This window comes from Rhamphochromis sp. 'chilingali' (assembly GCF_963969265.1).
Source record: "Rhamphochromis sp. 'chilingali' genome assembly, chromosome: 21".
Classification (NCBI taxonomy): Eukaryota; Metazoa; Chordata; class Actinopteri; order Cichliformes; family Cichlidae; genus Rhamphochromis; species Rhamphochromis sp. 'chilingali'.
In genome coordinates this window covers 25,931,591-25,951,949 of record NC_137949.1, presented here as the reverse complement: position 1 = coordinate 25,951,949, position 20,359 = coordinate 25,931,591, and the positions used below count along the sequence as shown (strand labels likewise).

At 41.8% G+C, this 20,359-nt stretch overlaps 1 protein-coding gene across 4 annotated transcripts in view; it reads left to right on the top strand.

The window, feature by feature from the left end:
* rps6ka1 (ribosomal protein S6 kinase a, polypeptide 1) overlaps positions 1–15,743 on the top strand; it is a gene marked incomplete at its 5' end in the record, with an annotated part of 52,190 nt that extends 36,447 nt beyond the window's left edge. For 2 of the 4 annotated variants that reach the window (XM_080871594.1, XM_080871592.1), the window contains 20 exons: positions 5,094–5,210; positions 5,385–5,466; positions 6,383–6,463; positions 6,627–6,706; positions 6,942–7,048; positions 7,809–7,846; positions 8,216–8,358; positions 8,443–8,513; positions 9,113–9,201; positions 9,333–9,397; positions 9,506–9,608; positions 9,816–9,946; positions 11,210–11,335; positions 11,501–11,590; positions 11,687–11,845; positions 12,773–12,934; positions 13,040–13,116; positions 13,212–13,329; positions 13,440–13,577; positions 13,862–15,743. In XM_080871594.1, coding sequence (XP_080727720.1) covers positions 5,094–5,210; positions 5,385–5,466; positions 6,383–6,463; positions 6,627–6,706; positions 6,942–7,048; positions 7,809–7,846; positions 8,216–8,358; positions 8,443–8,513; positions 9,113–9,201; positions 9,333–9,397; positions 9,506–9,608; positions 9,816–9,946; positions 11,210–11,335; positions 11,501–11,590; positions 11,687–11,845; positions 12,773–12,934; positions 13,040–13,116; positions 13,212–13,329; positions 13,440–13,577; positions 13,862–13,984 — 2,100 coding nt within the window. In that variant the 3' untranslated portion in view covers positions 13,985–15,743. Of the gene's footprint in view, positions 1–1,360; positions 1,455–2,466; positions 2,521–3,440; positions 3,945–5,093; positions 5,211–5,384; positions 5,467–6,382; positions 6,464–6,626; positions 6,707–6,941; positions 7,049–7,808; positions 7,847–8,215; positions 8,359–8,442; positions 8,514–9,112; positions 9,202–9,332; positions 9,398–9,505; positions 9,609–9,815; positions 9,947–11,209; positions 11,336–11,500; positions 11,591–11,686; positions 11,846–12,772; positions 12,935–13,039; positions 13,117–13,211; positions 13,330–13,439; positions 13,578–13,861 lie in introns of those variants that run through there. The other 2 variants (XM_080871593.1, XM_080871591.1) reach the window with 2 other exon arrangements.
* Between the last annotated feature and the right edge of the window lie 4,616 nt (positions 15,744–20,359).

Here is a 20,359-nt window from a genome sequence, read left to right as displayed (position 1 = left end):
CTCAGACTCTTTCGTCATTGTGAGGGTACCGCTGCAGTGTGTTTTTTTTTGTTTTTGTTTTGTTTTTTTTTTTTTACCCCTCTGAGTGTGTTTGCTCTTGCAGGCAAAGTCTAGTGTGGGTATTTGTTTTTACAGATGAATGTTTAGACTGCTCCGTCTCCCTCTCTGGACCTTCCCGCTTTCACTCGTCATCCTCTGTCTGTGCAGTCGGAGCTGTCTTGCAGTTGAAAACGTACAGGTGCTTGCGCTTCATTTTCCAGGAAGGAGCAGAAGCTACAGTGCAAGACACAAACACTAGGAGAGCAACAGCCTAAATTAACTCCTTCTTCCAGGCTCATGCACCATTTGACCAGTGACTTCTCTTTTCCTCTTGACTCTTCCTCTTGTCTTATTTTTTTGTAATGATTCTCTCCTCTGAACTCTGCCATCATTTCGAGCTTTGGTGCGTTGCTTTGACGCAAGACGTGACTGTTGTAGGGTTTAAACTCGTTTGACCTCTGCTGCTGTGAATGGACAGTGTTTGGACAGCACTCCAGCCTATCATCTCCCACATGCTCCCTTTCTGTCCCACTTTGTCTCCCTTACTGTAATTGGTGTCAGAGCCAACACTAGGATTTGGATGAGGCATGAGCTAACAATGTGAGCATGCCCTTACTTGGCTAAAGCTCCTATCTTATGACATCCTTCTTTGGAACACCTACCAGTGGACTGGCTGCAGACCTGCACTGGCCCCTTGTGTTAATCAAAGGGCATTACACCATATCTGTCTCTCACAGTTGATGCATCTGTTCTCTAGCAGTCTGAAAAGTTGATCAAATGTTGCATAAGCGGACTCAGAGAAGCATTTGTGTTAGCTCGTTTAAGCTTCGATTCGACCAAAGATTATCATGACTGTAGGATTCTCTTATTGTTAAACTTTTACTGTGCCCTTTTTCAGGCTTCGTTAGACTTTTAGTCAGATGATGTGTCAACGGAAATTGAAAACCTCGCATGATTGCTATCTTGAATCTCAAACTGAAGAAAAAGCATGAAGTCAGTTTCCCCACTTTTTGCCTAAAATGACACAAAAGATTCAAGTTCTTCTCATTGTTTCCGTAAACTTGTCCTTGAAGCTCTTGTATAGACTTCTGATTCATTTTCCCATTGAGAAAGAGCTATTTCCTGTTGAGTTGAGCCTTTTCCTTCTACGCTGTCCACAGCTAATCGGTCCCCTGCTCATATGCATTTTTTATAACTTTACTTCCCATTTTGCTTAGCATACAGGAAGGTTGTATCTGTTGCGGTATTGCATACAGAGTTGTTGGCTAACTGACACAGGCTCACATAGAAGCAAGTGTCTAAGTGTGACTGTCACAGAGGTTCACTGACACCCAGTGACAGCATCAGTGACATGGAAGTATCTGGACACAGACATGTGGAGGTTCTTATTCCGCACCAAAACCCGCATGGCAGAGGCAAGTAGATGCTTTTATTTCATGTGTGCGTGTTATGAACCTCCGCTTGTTACAAAGTGGGCAGCTGCGTGTGAGTGTGGTCAGGTGAAGAATGTGCTGGGGACTTGCCGAAAGCTTTAGGGAGTGCTTGGTGTGGTGTGTGTGTGTGTGTGTGTGTGTGTGTGTGTGTGTGTGTGTGTGTGTGTGTGTGTTGCGTGATATTTTGGGAGGGATGAAGGGGTTTCCTCTGTGAGGGTGGATGTGAGAGTTTTCATCTTCCCAGCTGTGAATTGACGGGAAACAAAGGAGGATGTGGATGGAGGATCTTCCACCTCCTCCAACCTCAAAAATCATAAAAAATGTTATTTTCAATGCTAGGGTTAATGCTTCACTGAAGATTCTGCCTTTTCACTCAACCGGTGTAGCAAATTTAAAAGTTAGATGCTCAGTTTTTTCATCTTTGCGTTTTGGCCAAGTCATGGTATTAATGCAATCAAACTGAAACTGATCTGCAAAACCACAAAAAATATGTGTGAGGCCATGAAGTGTGAATACTCTTTTTCATTTTTTTAATCTCCCACACACCATGTGACTTCATTTCAAAAGACAGCTGTTCCTGAGTACTCTAGATTCCGGATAACACGAGAACCTTTATAAATAGTTAGTCATAACACTGAATTTCAGCTTCTTCTCTGCAACAGCTGTCATGCTTGTAAACTCAGCTCTCCTGTGTAGTTGGTTATCTAGTTATCGAGCAGGAAGGATGTGAGATCAGTTCAAGAAAAGAGGAAGTGAGAAGTAGGAGGGAAGAGAAGTTTCCTGTCACTAATGTGGCCCTATTCTACCCTCTTCTGTGTGTGTGTGTGTGTGTGTGTGTGTGTGTGTGTGTGTGTGTGTGTGTGTGTGTGTGTGTGCGTGCATTAATGAGATGTACCTGCAGCAAGCCTGTATGAAGAGGTACAAATGTACCTGTTGCAAAACCCGTCATGTTTTACGTAACTCATGTTAACTGCTCCATTCAAACACTTCCTAGAACGAGTCTCATATCACCTGGATAGAGAGGGACTATGCCACTATTAGAGCCCAGGTAAGCTCTCACCACCTGTGTACTGTTGCTTTTAAATCCGTTCATTCTGCAGCTCCTCCCTCGCTAAACAAACATTACATCCTGCTTCATCCATGTCACATTGTATTTCCTTTTTCTTTTTTTTTCTCGTCTCCCCACCCTCTGGAAAATGTACTCTCCCATCACAAAATTGTTAAGCAAATAACCTTTTCTGAGCACAGGCTGCAGTGCAGGTTCGCTGCCAGCCAAGTAACGCTGCTCTTTGGTCAAGAGGAGTTGACTCATGCTCTATATACAGGCGCGTAATGGCGTATTCTCTCAGGTTAAAGAAGTGTTTGCTGTATAAACGGCAATAAAGTGAGCAATGGAGGAAAGTAAGAGGATCTCAAGACCACTTTACGAGCAGCGAGAGCTGTGTTAGGAGACAGGATGAGCAGGAACAGGACTGTTAAGAGGGGGAAGAGAGCAACATGCCTGGCCACAGACAGGAAAATCTCTGTCATCCAGAGGCAGTGAGTTGTCTGAATCCTCTCTGGTGTGTTGACACCGAGAGGGGACACATCATCCTCTCTCTGCCATCCTCCTCCACGCTGGCCTCTGTGTTGAATTATGGGTAAAGGGAAGTGGCACAGAGTTGGGTTCTTGAGTCTGTAAAATTACTGATAATGCAAGCAAATTTATTCAAGAAAGCATTTAACTGGCATTTTCTTTTTACTTTTTCTCCACCTCTATCTCTTTTTTGTGCTTCTTTTGAGTTTCAGTGTACTCCTGTTGCTCGCTTGCTCTCTCTCTCTCTTTCTCTCTCTCACTCTCTCTCTCTTTCAGCCGCACACACATGTGTGTGTGTGAGAGAGAGAGTGTGACAAGAAGTTGGGTGCAGGACTGTGAGAATATAGCAGGCTCTTCCTTCCTGCTCGCTTCGGTTCCAGTTCATTTCAGCTGCAGTCATTCACCGAAGGCACACCGGTCTAATCAGACAGACACAGAGGCAGGGAGCGAGCAAGGACCGGAGATAGAATGGAAGAGAACATGAAGATGAAGCACTGAAGGAAATTTAGCAGAAGGCCTCTGCAGTCGACTAAAGAGCAGAGGCTGAGAGACTTTTCAATATTTATCTGCAGTCCACACAACGAATCCTAACATGAAAGCACAAACGATCTTAAAGTGTGCTCTCGGTGAGATGAGGTGAGATTTGAGATGATTATATGAGAGGTAGAAGAGTGTGTACCTTGTTATGGATGAAGGTAGGATGATACAACACTCTGGGAAATGCTGAGATGGAGAAGGACAAGAGAAAGTTCAACCTGACTCGCATGCTGTCCATCTACTTGTTCAAAAAGAACAAATCCTTGACTGGCAGCCCTGCTCACTGTAACACCTACAGACCCACGGCAGCAACGGACAACGACACTGGCACTTTACCTCCGCCGGAGAACCACTGGACGGTAAAGTGACACCTCCTGATATTGACATCTCGATCAGCTTTGAGTAGTTAAGTCGTCGACAGAGCGTTCAGTGGCGTCGTCTTAATGAAACTGAGTTTTAAGAAAATGAGGAGAAAAGAGGGATTCATCAGCACAGCAAAGTGCAAACGAGGTTTTGTATTCGCTCTTGTCGCGGTTGTTCAGAAAACAAGGTGCAACTGAAAGCCTGCTGTGTTCAGCCAACTCTGGTTTCCTGTTGTCAAATTAAGTCCCAGGCTGCAGTGGTCTGTGGTGATGGCGGTGGCTGTTGTTTTGTAGAAACTTTTAAAAAGCTGAAAGAAGAGACTGCTGAAAATATGTCTTTCATCACTTCTTTGAAATATTGATTATGCAACGGTCAGCTGATTGCACTTTATTTTTTGTTTGGTTGTTTTTTTTAAATAACTTGTAATTGCCAAGTGTAACTTTATTCAGGATCCATGGTAATAGTGTAAACCTGAACATGCCTATAAAGGAGAAATTAGGAGCAGGACAGCCCAGATGTTCTGCTTTCTGATCCCTGAGATTTGGATTTCATAGGCAGAAGTAGGGGAAAAGTCTTTCCCCTGAAACTGCACTGGTGAATCTAAAATTCTCCCAGCAGGGTACCTACTGTACTTTGCTTCATCACAGGGCCCGAGGTGTGAAATTCAAGGAAGATTATCAAGGGAGGGGAACACTCTTGAAAGAGAATTCTCTGCATCGTTGTTATTGTTGTTGAGTTTTGGGTGAGGCTGACACCAGGTCAGCTGCGCGTGTTCATGTGGTGGAGCTATGAGCGGTGTCAGCTGGGATCCACCCAGTTGTGAGAGTGCGCTTGCTGTGAACTTGCTTTTACACAGATCTACTTCCACTGAATATTTACACCACCAGTTCCCGTGTGCTAAAAGCAAATAAACGCATCGATAAGCAACTGTTTGTGCTCACGTGCACATCTCACTTCTTACCATGCTTCCTCTTTTTTTGAAATGTGTTATATTGACAGCAGGAGGCACCTCCACAGGAGAACTTATCTTTGCATAAGCAAGCGGCTTGTGAAATTTTTATTTTTTTTTTGCAGCTGTGCAGTATTGCTGTCGTTCTGTGATCATTGACTGCTTTCCCTCCGTCTGTTTTCTTTTCACTCTTTAGGAAGATGGAGACATCAAAGAGATCAACATCACCCATGTGGTCAAGGAGGGCTCAGAGAAAGCTGATGCCTCTCAGTTTGAACTGCTCAAAGTCCTGGGACAGGGATCCTTTGGCAAGGTAATTTGCTTTTACTCTTTCGGTTTCTTTCTATTTTGACTACATGTCTATTTTTCTCTTCCTCCTTTGCTACTCTTACTCCCCAACCTACAAAAATCGTTGCATCTTTAACAGTGTTTTTGGTGTTTGTTATATTTTTGGGGGGAATTTTTATGAAAAAAAATTATTTTGCAGGTGTTCCTGGTACGAAAGGTGACTCCTCCCGATGCCAACCAGCTCTATGCCATGAAGGTCCTCAAGAAGGCCACACTAAAAGGTACAGCAACGTCAGGCTTGGCTATGGTCGTGAAATTTTAAGAATTGCTACTTTTCTCTGTTTTGGCTTTTGGCTTCATTGACAGGGAAAAAAAAACAAAGAAAAGTGAGTGAGTTGGTTTTTTTTTTTTTTTTTTTTTTTTTTTTTTGTAGAGCTGCACCTTTTACCTTTCCGGTGATGTTGATTTGAAAAGGCCTTGTGTTTGGCAACTTCATTTTTCAAGTGGTTGTTTAGTTTCATATAAAAGGGTGTATGAATTTCCTGTAACACATGCAGTGGTATGTGTGCATAGTAAGACCACCACTGCTTTCAGTGGGTTCCTATGAACAGGTGTTGTGGTCTCACCTTCTGCAAACATCGGGGCATCAGATTTCTTCTCATCATCTCCCAAAATCACGTGGGTGGTTCTGTGCAGCTTTGCAAATTTAACAGGGACCTTTTACTCTCATTTAAATCTCCGTGTTTTTATTCTTTAACAGCTTTTCATGACTAGCAGGTCAAATTGATCATAATTCGCCTTATTTTGGGTGCAGCTCCTCTCTGTCTGAAATTCGCTATTTTACATTCCTTCCCTTTTGCTTGAAGTCAGCTTTTTTCTGATTGGCTGCCCATGGTGAAGTTTTTAAGCAGCAGCTGAGTTAATCTACTGTGCTCAGAGTCGCAGTTGCATGCACAAAATCCCCAAATTTAGGTCATCATTAACATTCAGCACTGACCCCATTATTTAAGTTTGGCTATGCTTTAATTTGAGGATCCTCTCCTATTGCAGCTTAATGAGTCCAAGTTGAATTGTACTCTCATCAGCACCAGCATTTAGTGTGTTGTAGTACTTTTACCATACTCTGTGCTTACGTACAGACACGTTATAAATCTTTAATGCATACTATCACACTAACCCTCGATCATTGGCCTTCAGTCAGAGACCGTGTGAGGACCAAGATGGAGCGAGACATTTTGGCAGACGTCAATCACCCATTTGTTGTCAAACTGCACTATGGTGAGTCAGCCTGATGCTTTTGTTAGACTCTGCTTCCCTTCCCTCTTATTAATGTTATTTGATGTACTGACTTGATTTACTGTTTTATTACTTCAACTTCCAGAAGCTTAACTCATGCTTCCTGATTTACAGTTGAACTAAATGTGAATTTGTGCATCTGTAGCATTCCAGACTGAAGGGAAGCTGTACTTGATCCTGGACTTTCTCAGAGGAGGGGATCTTTTTACTAGACTCTCCAAAGAGGTAAAAAAAAAGAAAAAGAAAAAAAAGAAGTGACTACTTAGTGTTGTTATGCTGACCTGAGGTCAGGATTTCTTTTTCTCAGTCCTATGTCCACTTATTTATCCTATAAACTGATATGTGCTTACCCATTTATTCTGCATTGTGTCACTCTGCGGTGTTATGCTCTCTTATTGTCTCATTTTCCTTTTCTTTGTGTGTCACATCCTCTCTCTTCTTTGTCTCCTTTACCCCTCAGGTGATGTTCACAGAAGAGGATGTGAAGTTTTACCTAGCAGAACTGGCATTAGGACTGGACCACCTTCATAGCTTGGGTATCATTTACAGGGACCTCAAACCTGAAAAGTAAGAGTGGAAAACCAAGCGTTTTGCATGCCATGCTGCAGGAAATGTATAATGACAAATATATATAAAAATATACACACAGTGCATCAGTCATAAACGTCTCCAAGTTAGATTAATCCAGAAGAACAGCATGCATTTCAGTGAGTGTGGGAAAAGTGTCTTCCCTGCTGCAGACCTGTAGCCACAACCCCAGACAGCAGTGATGACTTCAAAGTGCAACAATTTCCTCCTGTCATATTTCTATTGCACTCACTGCAAAGTATTTTTTACTTGTTGAACCCTGCACCATTTTCATTAGCTTGTGTTCCCTCACTCTCTGCTGTAATTGGCACATCAGTACTTGTTATGGTACATTGCTGCCACCAGCTGTCGATGCTTGTTCCTCAGCGTGTGCTGTGCACAGCACTCGATCTCATAGTATGCATGTAAGACCCGACACCGTCGCTAATTTAAAGAGCCGGTGATTCATTTATGTGTTGCTTTTTTAAATTTTGGTGCTTTTGAATGCTAACATGTTGTATTGAAACTGAAACGTGTTTTTATAACTTTGACCACCACATACAGACTGCTATATTAGCCTTCAGTTGTTTTTAAGGGTACCTAATGATCCGACAGCCGAGTATACTTTGACACCAAGACATACTACAACTGAGCAAAGCATACAGCAAAGAAAAGTTTACTTTGTACAATCCAGATGGGTAAAATGTTCAGACTCTGTAAGATTTTAGTTTGTCTTATATGTGACATTGTTTTCTCCTAGCATTCTTCTGGATGAGGAGGGACACATCAAACTCACAGGTGAGCCTCATTGTTGTTTCTTTTACATCTACCTCTCACTATTCATTTTGCACACACACTTTCCTTTCCTCTACCACATTGACCTTGATTCACAGCAGTGATGGCTTTATCTCACTGACTCGTATCTCCATAACATCCTGTATATGTTCCCCAAGTTAATTATAATACTTTATCTTGAATATCTGTGATAAACCTCTTTAGAATCTCTTATCCTCAACCAGAGGAAACGAATGATAATTAAGAAGTCGCCTTAACAGAGCTCTTGTGGGAAAACTGTTTCATGTTAAAGCTTTTTGTAGCTATTATCGTGCTGCTATATAATATAATATAAGGATCCAGGTCCTTGGTTAATGTCTTGTGTGTTTTCAGATTTCGGCCTGTGTAAAGAAGCCATTGATCATGAGAAGAAAGCTTATTCCTTCTGTGGCACTGTGGAGTACATGGCACCAGAGGTCGTGAACAGGCAGGGACACACCCACAGCGCCGACTGGTGGTCGTTCGGGGTACTAATGGTAAGGAGGAAAAAACGTACTGGCTGAGCGTAAATATTACGTAAATAAATATGCCGATTACATTTTTTGTGTTTTCTCTCCCAGTTTGAGATGCTGACGGGGGCGTTGCCATTTCAAGGGAAGGACCGCAAAGAAACCATGAATCTCATTCTGAAGTGAGTACCACCTGGATTCAAGAACATCACTCATTTTTTCTTTTCTTTTAACTACTTACTCATGTCCATCAGCAAAAGCGTGTGAGTGGACTAGAGCCTATTCCACCTCACTTTGGGTGAGAGATGTGGGCTACACCTTGGACAGGAAGTCGGTAAATTACAGGGCTAACACAGTTAGACAGCTGAGCAGGCACATTCACAACTACATCTGAAGTCAATTTACAATGACCAGCTAAGTAGCTCTCAAACGTTTTGTGGCACGCCCCCCATTTGTAGGCTGAAAAAAGTTTTTTTTTTTTGTTTTTTTTTCTCCCTCGCTCAGGAATCCCTTTTACCAACTTATTTTAATTCAGTTGTTTTCCCAGATTGTCCATGCCCAACCTGCATAGGCGGTCAGGTGGGGTATGACGTCCTAAACAGGCTCTCAGCTTAAGAACTAACCCGGAGAGTAAATTTGCAGGCACATGGAGAACACGGAAAAACTCAATTCAACACAAAAACCTGTTGCCAAATGTACTTATTCCAACATATTCCAACTGCCTCATTCTATATCCGGTGCAATAATTAAAGCTGGAAGCCCTCTTTGTGTGTTTGTGCAGGGCTCGTCTTGGAATGCCTCAGTTCCTGAGTGCAGAGGCCCAATCTTTGCTCAGGGCTTTGTTCAAAAGGAACCCTGCCAACAGACTGGGTTAGTATCAGCTCTGGAACATGACTTTGACAAATGACGGTACACACTCTATCTGATTTCACAGGGAAAGGCTGTGCTTTACATTGGTTTGTAGTTTTCTATTGTGATTGATTCTATTTGATGTTTTGCAGGATCTAATGCCGATGGCGCTGAGGAGATTAAGCGGCACGGTTTCTTCTCAACCATAGACTGGAATGTGAGTTCTGTGTGATTACATATGTGTTTGAATTTATAGCAACCATCACAGGTGGCATTCAGAACTTCAACTGCACAGCGTGAGTTAAGCTTCTTTATTCCTTTTTAGAAACTCTTCCGAAAAGAAGCAAAGCCTCCGTTCAGACCAGCGGTCGCACGTCCGGATGACACTTTCTACTTCGACTCCGAATTCACCTCCCGCACACCTAAAGGTCGAAAATCAAAAATCAATACACATTTTTTTTATTTAAAGGAGACACAGCAACATTGGGATGCACTAACATATTTGTGATTAGCTGTGCTTGTCAATAATACCTCAATGTGAAGTTTTTATAGCAGTGCCTTTTTTGTTTTCTAACATTACTGCAATAAACCTGTCTGTTTTTCCGAAGCCTTTATTTTTATTTATTATCCTGCAGACTCCCCTGGTGTACCCCCCAGTGCTGGAGCTCACCAGCTCTTCAGAGGCTTCAGCTTTGTTGCATCAACTCTGTTAGAGGAGGATGGTTCATCAGAGCCAGTGCAGGCCCCACCACATCCAGTGGTTCAGGTCAGTAGCTATTCACTCTTGGGATAGATAAATACTGGATACTGGAGCCTGTTCTGGCAGGACACAAAGAAAACCGAGAAATTTCCCCTATGACTCCTTTGGCAACAGTGGGAGGGGAAAAAACTCCCTTCTAACAGGAAGAAGCCTCCAACAGAACCGGGTTTAGGGAGGGGCAGCCATCTGCTGCGACTGGTTGGAGGTGATGGGAGGAAGTTAGGTTAACTGGTCATTTAGAGTGTCCAGTCAACTAAGTGCATGTCTTTGGACCCTGGGAGAAAGTCGGAATACCTGGAAAGAACAAACTCATGACATGGGAAGAAATTGCAAACACCACACAGAAATTCCCCGGCTAGATGGTGGTGAGGCAGCCGTGCCAACCACCACACACTGTGCTGCCCGCAACATGATCAACAGTAACTCGACACACTAAAACTGAACAATGGAAGATTATAATAATATTGGCTGGTGTGATGAGTATGAATTCGAATAGTAGGGTTTGGCACACTTCAGGCCCCTTAGTTATTCTCACATTGTATCCATCTTCTGATGGCTGTTATCAGCAGGAAAACAGACCACATCACAAGGCTCAAATCATCTCAAACTGGTTTTCTGAACATGACAGTGAGTTCATTGTACTCAAATGGCCTCCACTGTCATCAGATCTCAACCCAATAGAGCATCTGTGCACTCGAAAATTTGCAACATGGGTGTGCAGCTGGAAAATGCGCAGCAGCTGTGAGATTAAATCATGTCACTATGAACTAAAACCGCTGACGAATGTTTTCAGTTCCTTGTTGATTCTATGCTATGAAGAACTAAAGCATTTCTGAAAGTAAAAGGGAAGTGAGCCTAGTAATTAGTACCTGATGAAGTAGTCGGTGAATATGCCCATGTACTGTAATCTAAAGGTGTGGACAAAGTTATTTCAGTGTGTTATATTTCTGTCGAGTTCTGACTGCTGATGGCATGAAATAGAGACAGATTCTGTGTGTACGGTGTGCGAAAGGCAGACAGGAACACGATTAGAAAGAAACGACTCAGATGAGGTACACGGCTTCAAATCTTGTGTAATGCCTGGCAAAAGCAGTTTTTCTACTGCGTGTGTGTGGTAGATTTGAAGAGACACTTTGACAAAGAGGAAGAAATTGACTCCAGAAATAGATTTCAGCCCCTTCCCCAACATCATCAACCTCCCCCCACATGAGCTCTTGTCAGTCCGTCACTCCTCCAACGCTCATCACAATTTCAAATCTTCCTCTGCAGCAACTACACGGGAAAAACGTCCTTTTCAGCGATGGCTACGTACTGAAGGAAGATATAGGGATGGGCTCTTTCTCCGTCTGTAAACGTTGTATCCACAAAGCCACCAACACTGAATACGCTGTCAAGGTATGAACACATAAACACACACACAGGGAAAAGTTAGCTTGTGAATACAGGACAGCAAAATCTAACAAATATGTTTTTCAGTAGTTCTTCAGTAAAAGAAGGAGGAAAATATGCAGCCTTTCAAAAACATGATCCTAATGCCGTTGTTGTGCTTTTGATTTCCAGATGATTGACAAGACTAGCACAGACCCCTCTGAGGAAATAGAGATTCTGCTTAGATACGGACAGCACCCTAACATCATAACACTCAAGGATGTGGGTCTAAACACGCACTCTGTCTGACAACCTTTGTTCGCCTTGGGTGTTGAGTGTAATAAGACTCGCTGATGTTTGTTTGTCTTTCTGTCGCAGGTGTACGACAACGGTAAGCAGGTGTTCATGGTGACGGAGCTGATGCGTGGAGGAGAGCTGCTGGATCGGATCCTCAAGCAGAAGTTCTTTTCGGAGCGAGAGGCCAGCGCTGTGCTACACACTATCACCAAGACTGCTGAGTACCTCCACTCACAAGGGGTGAGGACCACTAAGACCACTAGGACTTTTAGTCCTGTTTTATATGTATGTTTTGTCTAAGGAGCTTGAAAAGAAAAGCCTTTTGGACTTCTTTGAGTTTCTTGAAGACGTTTCACCTCACCTGAGAAGCTTCTCAGTTCTAAGGTCAAATGGTGGAGAGTCCCAGATTGAAGTCCTAGGGGAGTGTCCCCCGAAGAGGGTCATGAACCCCCTTGTTGATCCTCTACCTAAACGCACGAGCCAAGGTGTGAAAATGGGTGTAGGTCACAATCAGCCAAGGTTTCGGGTGAACCCGCTGTGAAACCTAGCCCCACCCTATCATGTGACTTTGAGGTCAAATGGCATCTATTGAACCGGTTCTTTTATTCTGAAATGGCAAACCTGTGAAGCACACAATGGGTTTTTTAAAATTATTTTCTGGAGCTGTATTTGAGCAATAGTGTTTTATCAAAATAACTGCTGTGAAATAGCTCTGTCTTTTAGAAATATTAGTTAAGGTGCTATTAGAGTTTAGTTATTTGATGTTCATTTTGCTTTTTTAAGAAAACTGTTGAATAGTAGTGCCTTTGAAAACCAGGCTAAAGTCTTTACTTTTCTTTTTCTTTTTACTTTTTTATGTTTCCTGATGTTTAAAAACTTACAACACATGTCTACTTTTGTTTACTTTTTATGAATTTCTAGCTTGAAGATGTCAAACTGTGTTCATCCTTTTAATTATTTTGGTTTAGTAACAACACATAGGGGAATAATCACTTGAAGCACCTCGGTAAATAATTCAACTTCTGATTAGAATAAAATTGAAAATAATTTATAGAAGACATTTTTAAAGCAGATAAAAATGGGAAAGAATTCCACCCAAGAGTGTTTACTGACACTTTCAATCCTAATTTTCTCCCTCCATTCCACTCTTGCCCTCTTGTGTTTCAGGTAGTGCACAGAGACCTGAAGCCCAGCAACATCCTCTATGTCGACGAGTCGGGGAATCCCGAGTCAATCAGAATCTGTGACTTCGGCTTTGCTAAGCAACTGCGTGCCAACAATGGCCTGCTAATGACCCCGTGCTATACTGCTAACTTTGTAGCTCCTGAGGTGAGCAAGTGACGAGTGCGCTCGCAAGACATACTCACAAAAGTCAAGGTTCCCCCAGTCATTGTGATATATAGTAATATGTGATTCCTTCTGACTCTGCTATAGGTGCTGAAGCGTCAGGGCTATGATGAGGGATGTGACATCTGGAGTCTCGGGGTTTTGCTGTACACCATGCTGGCTGGGTTAGTAGGAACACTTGAAATCATTCTTTGAACTTTGTTCTCTCTCATTATTCTTTGCATTAACCTTACCGTCTGTCTACTTTTGTTCTCACCAGTTTCACTCCATTTGCCAACGGACCTGAAGACACTCCAAATGAAATCCTGAACAGGATAGGCCACGGCCACTTCAGTCTGACTGGTGGTAACTGGGACTCTGTGTCTGATGCCGCCAAGGTAGGAGTCAATATTTGTTAGACAACTCTTTTACTCCCTAGAAAGAATTTTTTGTTGTATTTGCGTCAACCTACAAGTTTTCCATAATATTATTATTTGGCTTTTTCTAGGACCTGGTGTCCAAGATGCTTCACGTTGACCCCCATCAGAGACTGACTGCTAAGCAGGTTCTCAAACACCCATGGATTGTCCGCAGAGACAAGCTGCCCAACAGCCAGCTCCCACACCAGGACCCCAAGCTGGTCAAGGTAACAAAACTGCCTGGAATCAGGTTAAAGGAATTCATTGATTCATTGAAGTTTTAGTAGTTGAAACTCAACATGTAGAATGATTTTTATATCATATCAGTTCCTTTTAGTGTCACCAAAATACCAATATGATTGTACACTGCAATATACTCGCATCGTGTGTTGCATTGTCGATTAGAAAACACAAGACGAGCGGGTTTTTTGCATTGCAGTAAATCAGACAACATATCAGTAATTCATACTCTCATCTGGGCTTCAATCATGATGTTGCTCTTTATGCACAGGGTGCAATGGCAGCCACCTACTCCGCCCTGAAGAACTCACAACCTACTCCAGAGCTCAAGCCCATTGAGAGCTCCTTCCTTGCTCAGAGGCGTGTTAAGAAACTTCCCTCCACATCTCTGTAGAGACTCTGAATAGCCAAACAGGTCACAGGAGTCTGATCAAAACCACACCTCCTGGCTCCAAACCACCCCGTCAGCTTGCTCGGGGACTTGGTGTCGACCCGCCAATACCAGCCAAGGAACACTGACTGTGGTCCTGCCCCCATCTTGTGACATCAGTTGTCCCGCTCTAGCTATCATCCTCCTTGTGTGGGCTCGCCAGCTGCAGCTGTTAGCCGATCTCCTTTTGCCTATCAAAATATCATGACGATGGATGGGGGCAATGAGGGCGAAAAAAAAAAAATGTAAAAAAAAATGGGTGCAGGTTTTTTGGCAGATGTTCTGGCGCCGTGTGGGTGTTTGTGCGAGTGTGTGAGCGTGTTTGTGCATGACCCGCTACAGAGTCGATGCAGCCCTGTTTTTGATGGTGACAATGAAAGTTTTCTCTTCTCATCTTTGCTGTAATTGGTTGTCATTCTCGCTGCACACCTATCCATCTGCCTGTTTTTTGGGTTTTTTGCCGTCTGTCCGTTCTTTTTGTAGGGTTTTTGAGCTTCGTATTAGCGGTTGTGCTGCCAATTCAACCAGCACAAAACCACAGTACTGTCCAAACTGCTGTTAAATGTTTCTCAGAGAACGTTATTGATATGAATATTAAAACATTTCTGCCATAAATGCCTCTTTGGCTTTGGTACAGCCAGAATATGTGCATTCTAGAAAATGTCAGTTGCTGATGTTTTGGTTAGTGTCAATCTATGCTTGCGTTTTGTTTTATGGAGAGTGTGTGCGGACGCGTGCGTGTGTGTGTGTGGGCGTGTGTGTCAGTTGCATGACTTGCAGTGTGTGTCTGTACTGTCTCGCGGGATGCTGCAGAGTCATGTGCATGGTCCGGTGATGTGGCTTTCTCGTTTCGCTCCTATTCCTCTTCTCTGCTTGGTCAATCTGCTGGCAACCATTTGAGATGTCTGTTATTTTTATTACTATAAAAACTAGTAACATAGATGGCTTTCTGTGAAAGAAACCCTGCCCAAGGAACAATGTGGCATGTTAAAAATTCTATATTTGCATTGTTTTCTTTTTTTTTTTTTAGTTGTTTTCACTGTGTTTCTTGGATAATGCCTATTGAATACTGTTTCCTGTGTTGGTTGTTTTTGCTGTCGATTGTTTGTTTTTTTTCTCTTTATCCAAAGAAAGTAGTGATTTAAAATAGTGAAAGACATGCTGAGCACATCGCAGCCTGTGGACTTGATGCCGCACCGGTCTCTTCTTCTGTTTAATAAGTCAGGGCTGGCTGCTGTCTTTACGGAAATAAGCACTTGTTAAAATCTCTGTCAAATCACTGGTTATAATGTCACACATACTTGCCCTTATTGTGGATTATCTTTTTTTCATTCATTATATTGGAATTCCATTTGTTGATTATCTGACTCGTTGGTATTTTATTGACACTGAATACGAGGCCTAGAGTTAAAGGTGTCTCAGTGTAAGCTTCTCCACGGAGTAGGTCCTGCTTTTAGCTCAGTGCCTAGGCCTACAGGTGAGGCGGAATGTCTTGCATGGAAAGCACACCGTAAGGATAAGAAGATGCTGTGCATGTGTAGAAGAAAAGACCTGTGTGGCTTAAGAATCTATGAAGCAGCTGTCTTACCTCAAAAGAAATCAAAGTTATATTATAATTCTTGTTTGGTGGCAAAAAATCTCCCTCCTTTGTCAAAATTTATGGTAAGATGTTATTGTATGATAAAGATGAAGATTTTTATATCTTACAATATTAAAAATCGAGTTGCTATGACAAAGTGTCTGTCTTGCTTTATTGTTTTTTTTTTAACTTCAAGTGACATTCAAGTGTATAAAAAAAACACAATTCCCAGATATAGAAATATGAAAAAATATCACATTTTGAAACCTACAAAGAACACATAATACTGTAAGAGCAGTAGTACTTCTTATAACTAATAATTCTTTATGCATACAGTTTTTTGTGAGTAGCTGTTTTTCATCCACAAACAAGTATTGGTGCTGGACCCATCACTTGGTTATGCTGCTGTTGGCTCAGGCTGCTGACTTCCTTACACTGAGTACTTCTCCACTCCCGTCTTCTCACTCCCCAGTTGTTTACACAAGAAAACTGCACCCAATTAAAATGTCATCTCTCTCATAATGTGTGCCGGGGGGCTCCCATGATGCACTGAGTGTTTCCTCTTCACTGATCTCTTTCCACACTGTGTGTTTATCCACCATTTTGCATTTAATTATTAGTAACTATTAAAGTCTGACTCTCTCCTATAGTTCGCCTTTTGTCCTGTCTCCCTCTGTTCCTTTCTCATTTCCCTCACCCCCATCTGGTCGCGCTAGACGGCCGGACCTTCCATGAACCTTGCTCTGCCAGAGGTTTCTTCCTGTTAAAAGGGAGTTTTCATTGTCATCACGTGCTTATTCACAGGGGGTTATGTGATTGTTGGGGGGTTCTTTCTAATGTTATAGATACCAATCAACGTTCCCTCTAAGCTGCGCGCGTGCGCAATTGCGCACGGCTGGCACGGTCTCTGCGCACAGGAAAAAAAAATCTAACCTGAATTGAAATTAAAATTAATACTTTAATAATTCTGTTTTGCAGTGTTAGTCAGTAAGTGACTGGCTGCTCCCGTATGGGATTAGAACGATGCCACTTTATCCCATAGTCCAGCCAATGATGCGATTCACATTCGTATATATGCAGCTAATCAACGTTGTTGACAGGCTATGACAGCGTCCTTATGTGCCGACACCGGTGTTTTAGCAAAGCGGCGTGGCTGATGTGGAGTGAAGCCACGTTAATGACAATGTGTACAACCATTGGAGACGTGAGCAGGACAGACGGAACAATTGACAGGAAAAGTGTGGACTTTATACCAGTTTTTAAATTGTGTAAAAAAAAAAAAATGCAATGTTTCGAAAGCACTCTCCGCCTGTGCCCAAAACCCAAAGAAAACCCCACCCTTTCCTATTGGTGGAAAAATCTACCATGTCGACCAATCAAAAAATGATATGGCAACATGGCATTTAGTTGTTTAGGAAGGGGGAAGTTTTAGGAGTGACGGCAGTGTTTTGAGATGTGAGATATTTGCGATGTTCAGCGCAAATCTTGTGTAGTTGGTGTGTAGTGTAGTCAATAGTTTTCTTGTGTGTGTCAGAACAATGAGGCGACTACTGAATGTTACAGGAGTGATAAATCTGCTGTTGTTCTCTTTTATCTCATAGTGGACATAAATTATTTTTGGAGTGGCACAAATAATTTACATGGCATCAAATTTGATGCAGAACAGCTGATTGTTCTGTAAATAGTTTGAAATGTTTATTTAAAAAAAACTTGGCTGCATTTTTAGGTAAACAGCTGCAAAAAACTTTGTTGTTTGCATAACTCAGTTACCTTTTTGAAGACGTAATGATATAATTAACTGCCCAACATTGGTCATTATTTACTGTATTTTGCAGACAGAGTTACAGGACTCTCTCCCAGACCAGAGACTCATAATACAAGTCAGAGCTTTATTTATTTATTTATTTATTTATTTATTTATTTATTTATTTATTTATTTATTTATTTTTTAAAAAGAAAAGAAAAAAAGTTGTGTTTTCAAATTTGGAGCTCAAGATATTTTTACTTCCAATAGTGTTAACATACACAGGTCATGAAGAAGATTTTTTTAAAGTTTTCATTGTAAGTGGGCTAAAGCAGTTAATTAAAAGTAGTCTAACATAAATGTAAATGCTGTAATTGGATTATTTTAATAAACCATGTGACTTGGATGGATTCGATGCTGGCGTGACCACAGTGCACACGTCTGCTGTTGCTCACAGAGGTCCAAGGGACCGCTCAGGGAGTTTAGAATAGAATAGAATAGAATTCAACTTTATTGTCATTGCACATGCACAGGTACAGGGCAACGAAATGCAGTTTGCATCCATCCAGAAGTGCTTTAGTGATATAGATATATTACAATATATATTAGCAATAGTATAGATATGTAAGTATATTACAGAAATGGGTCTATTATGGTATGTTATAATGTACACGGTATGAAGTATGTTGTGAATATGCTATAACTATAAGTATGTACAGGCTGTAGTGAGTACAAGCTATGAACAGGATATAAATATGAAAAACTATACAGAATATGAAATAAATAACTTTACAGAAATCTGAGATATACAGCTATACAGAAATGTGAACTATGGAAGTTGTAAACAGTTGTAGAATTAAAGATTATCGAATGTACAGAATGATTATTTACACAGAGCTATACAGTAGTGCAGTTAAGATAAGTGAGGGTGTAGATAGTTTCTACAGAGGCAATATAAAGTGCTAGTGGTTGTGAGTGGTGGTTCAGTCCATGTTATTATTGTGTGTTTGAGGGTACAGTTGTCCATTGTGGGTGTGTGTATGTTCAGTCCATATGTTAACGTGGGTCAGTGTTTGTGTGTTCGCTCAGACACATGAAAAATTAGAGGGAACATTGCTTACCATATAAAGCACATTGAGGAGACTGATGTGATTGGTGCGCCTTACAAATAAAATTGAATAGCCAGGGGTGTCTAACTCCAGGCCTCGAGGGCTGGTGTCCTAGAGGTTTTAGATATGCTAGGTCAACACACCTGAATCAAATAATTAGTTCATTTCCAGGTTTCTGGAGAACTTCAAGATATGTTGAGGAGGTAATTTAGCCATTTAAATCAGCTGTGCTGGATAAAGAACACATCTAAAACCTGCAGGACACCGGCCCTCGCGGCCTTTTCCCCCTCTTCTCTTTATCCTCATACCCCGAGTGACTATGACAAATGGCTGCTCCCCACTCTCTGAGCATTTTTCTGCCAATGGCTCTTCCTGTTCAAAGGGGTTCTTTCTTCCCTCTGTCACCATCTGCTTGATTGTTGTGAATCTAATTAAGGATGTTGTCCCTGCTTGTGAAAAACTTGACTCGATTGGGCTGGGTTGGTGCATTGATGTGTGCCTTTAATGACCTTCACTTCCTGTCTCAGCAGACCAAAGCCTGGTGTATTTCCACAGATGGTCACTGGAGGGAGATAAAGTGCAAACATACAAACATAGGTTAAATCAATCCATGCCTGCATAAGTAGATGGATTGAGGCAAAGGTCAAGGCTTGTCAACATGAATACTGTACTTCTTTATTTTTTTTATTATTCCACTATGTTTAATTATTCAAACCTCATGTTTAAAACTGCTGCTGTCACTTTTTCCCTGTGATGAAAAGCATCAGTTGGTAGACCAAATTAAAGCCACATTAAATATTGTGATTCATATTTATGCATTCGCTTGGAGACAATATCAGTGTGTGAACGACTTTCTTCTGCAGCCTCTCTCCATCTGCTCTTGCTTGTAGCATTTTAACTGTCGTGTCCCAGCTTTCCCTCCTTCAGCAATATGGCAGATTCAGCTTTATTAGTATCAGCTCTTAGTATCGCCTCATGGTTGTACTTGATGTTACCTGCTTCTGTATGCACAGATGCAATCACTTACATAACAGCCACTGCTGCTCAGCGGTTGTGGGGGAGGATGATTTATGCTGACACGGTGTGCACCATCATGTCAGAGACAAATGCAGCTATTTATTTACAGACACACATACATAGTGTGATATATTCCCACTGGTCTGTGTTTGACGTCATCTTACCAGTAAGTCACACTGCGACGAATGACTTCCTGCTCTTTTACACTTACACACACGCACACGCACACACAGACAGACTGACTGACTCAGCCTGCGGCAGCAGAAAGAAGTCACTGATATTGATTACAAAAAAACAGAAAACCATCATCTGTTTCCCATCTCAGTAGAGAATAAAGTGGTGCTGTTTTTTATCCTCATCCTGTCTCCTTAGTTTACAGCAGCTGCCAGCTGGAGTGGCTCTTCTTAGATGCTGAATTTTCCTGGGTTTTTACAACAGTGGAAGTGTCTGTGGGTGTATGTGATGGTGCATTCTTGTCTGATCTGAGCTGTAAAAGAGGACACTCTGTATGGATGAATATTTTAGGTGAAATTCCTCGCTATTTTTGGATGTCTTTCTGGCTGTGTTTTTGTTTTATTCTGTCTGATGTGAGTTGGTTGTGAAGTGCTGCTTCGAGCATCTCCAGAGGTTCTGTTAAAATAAATACAAAATCTATTATTGAATCTTAATCTTGTCTTTTCTATCCTACACAGCAGCCTCCAGCGTGAATTTAAAATTTTATTGCAACAAAATAACCACATTTATAATTAGTTCTTACCTCCACATATAGATAAAAACACAAATGTGTTGGTGTGGAACGATGGCGGTATGTCTCGTCTCAGTGACTTATCAATAACAGAAGTACAGTGATTGAGTACATGTTCAAGGAGCCAATCTGAAATGACTTGAGT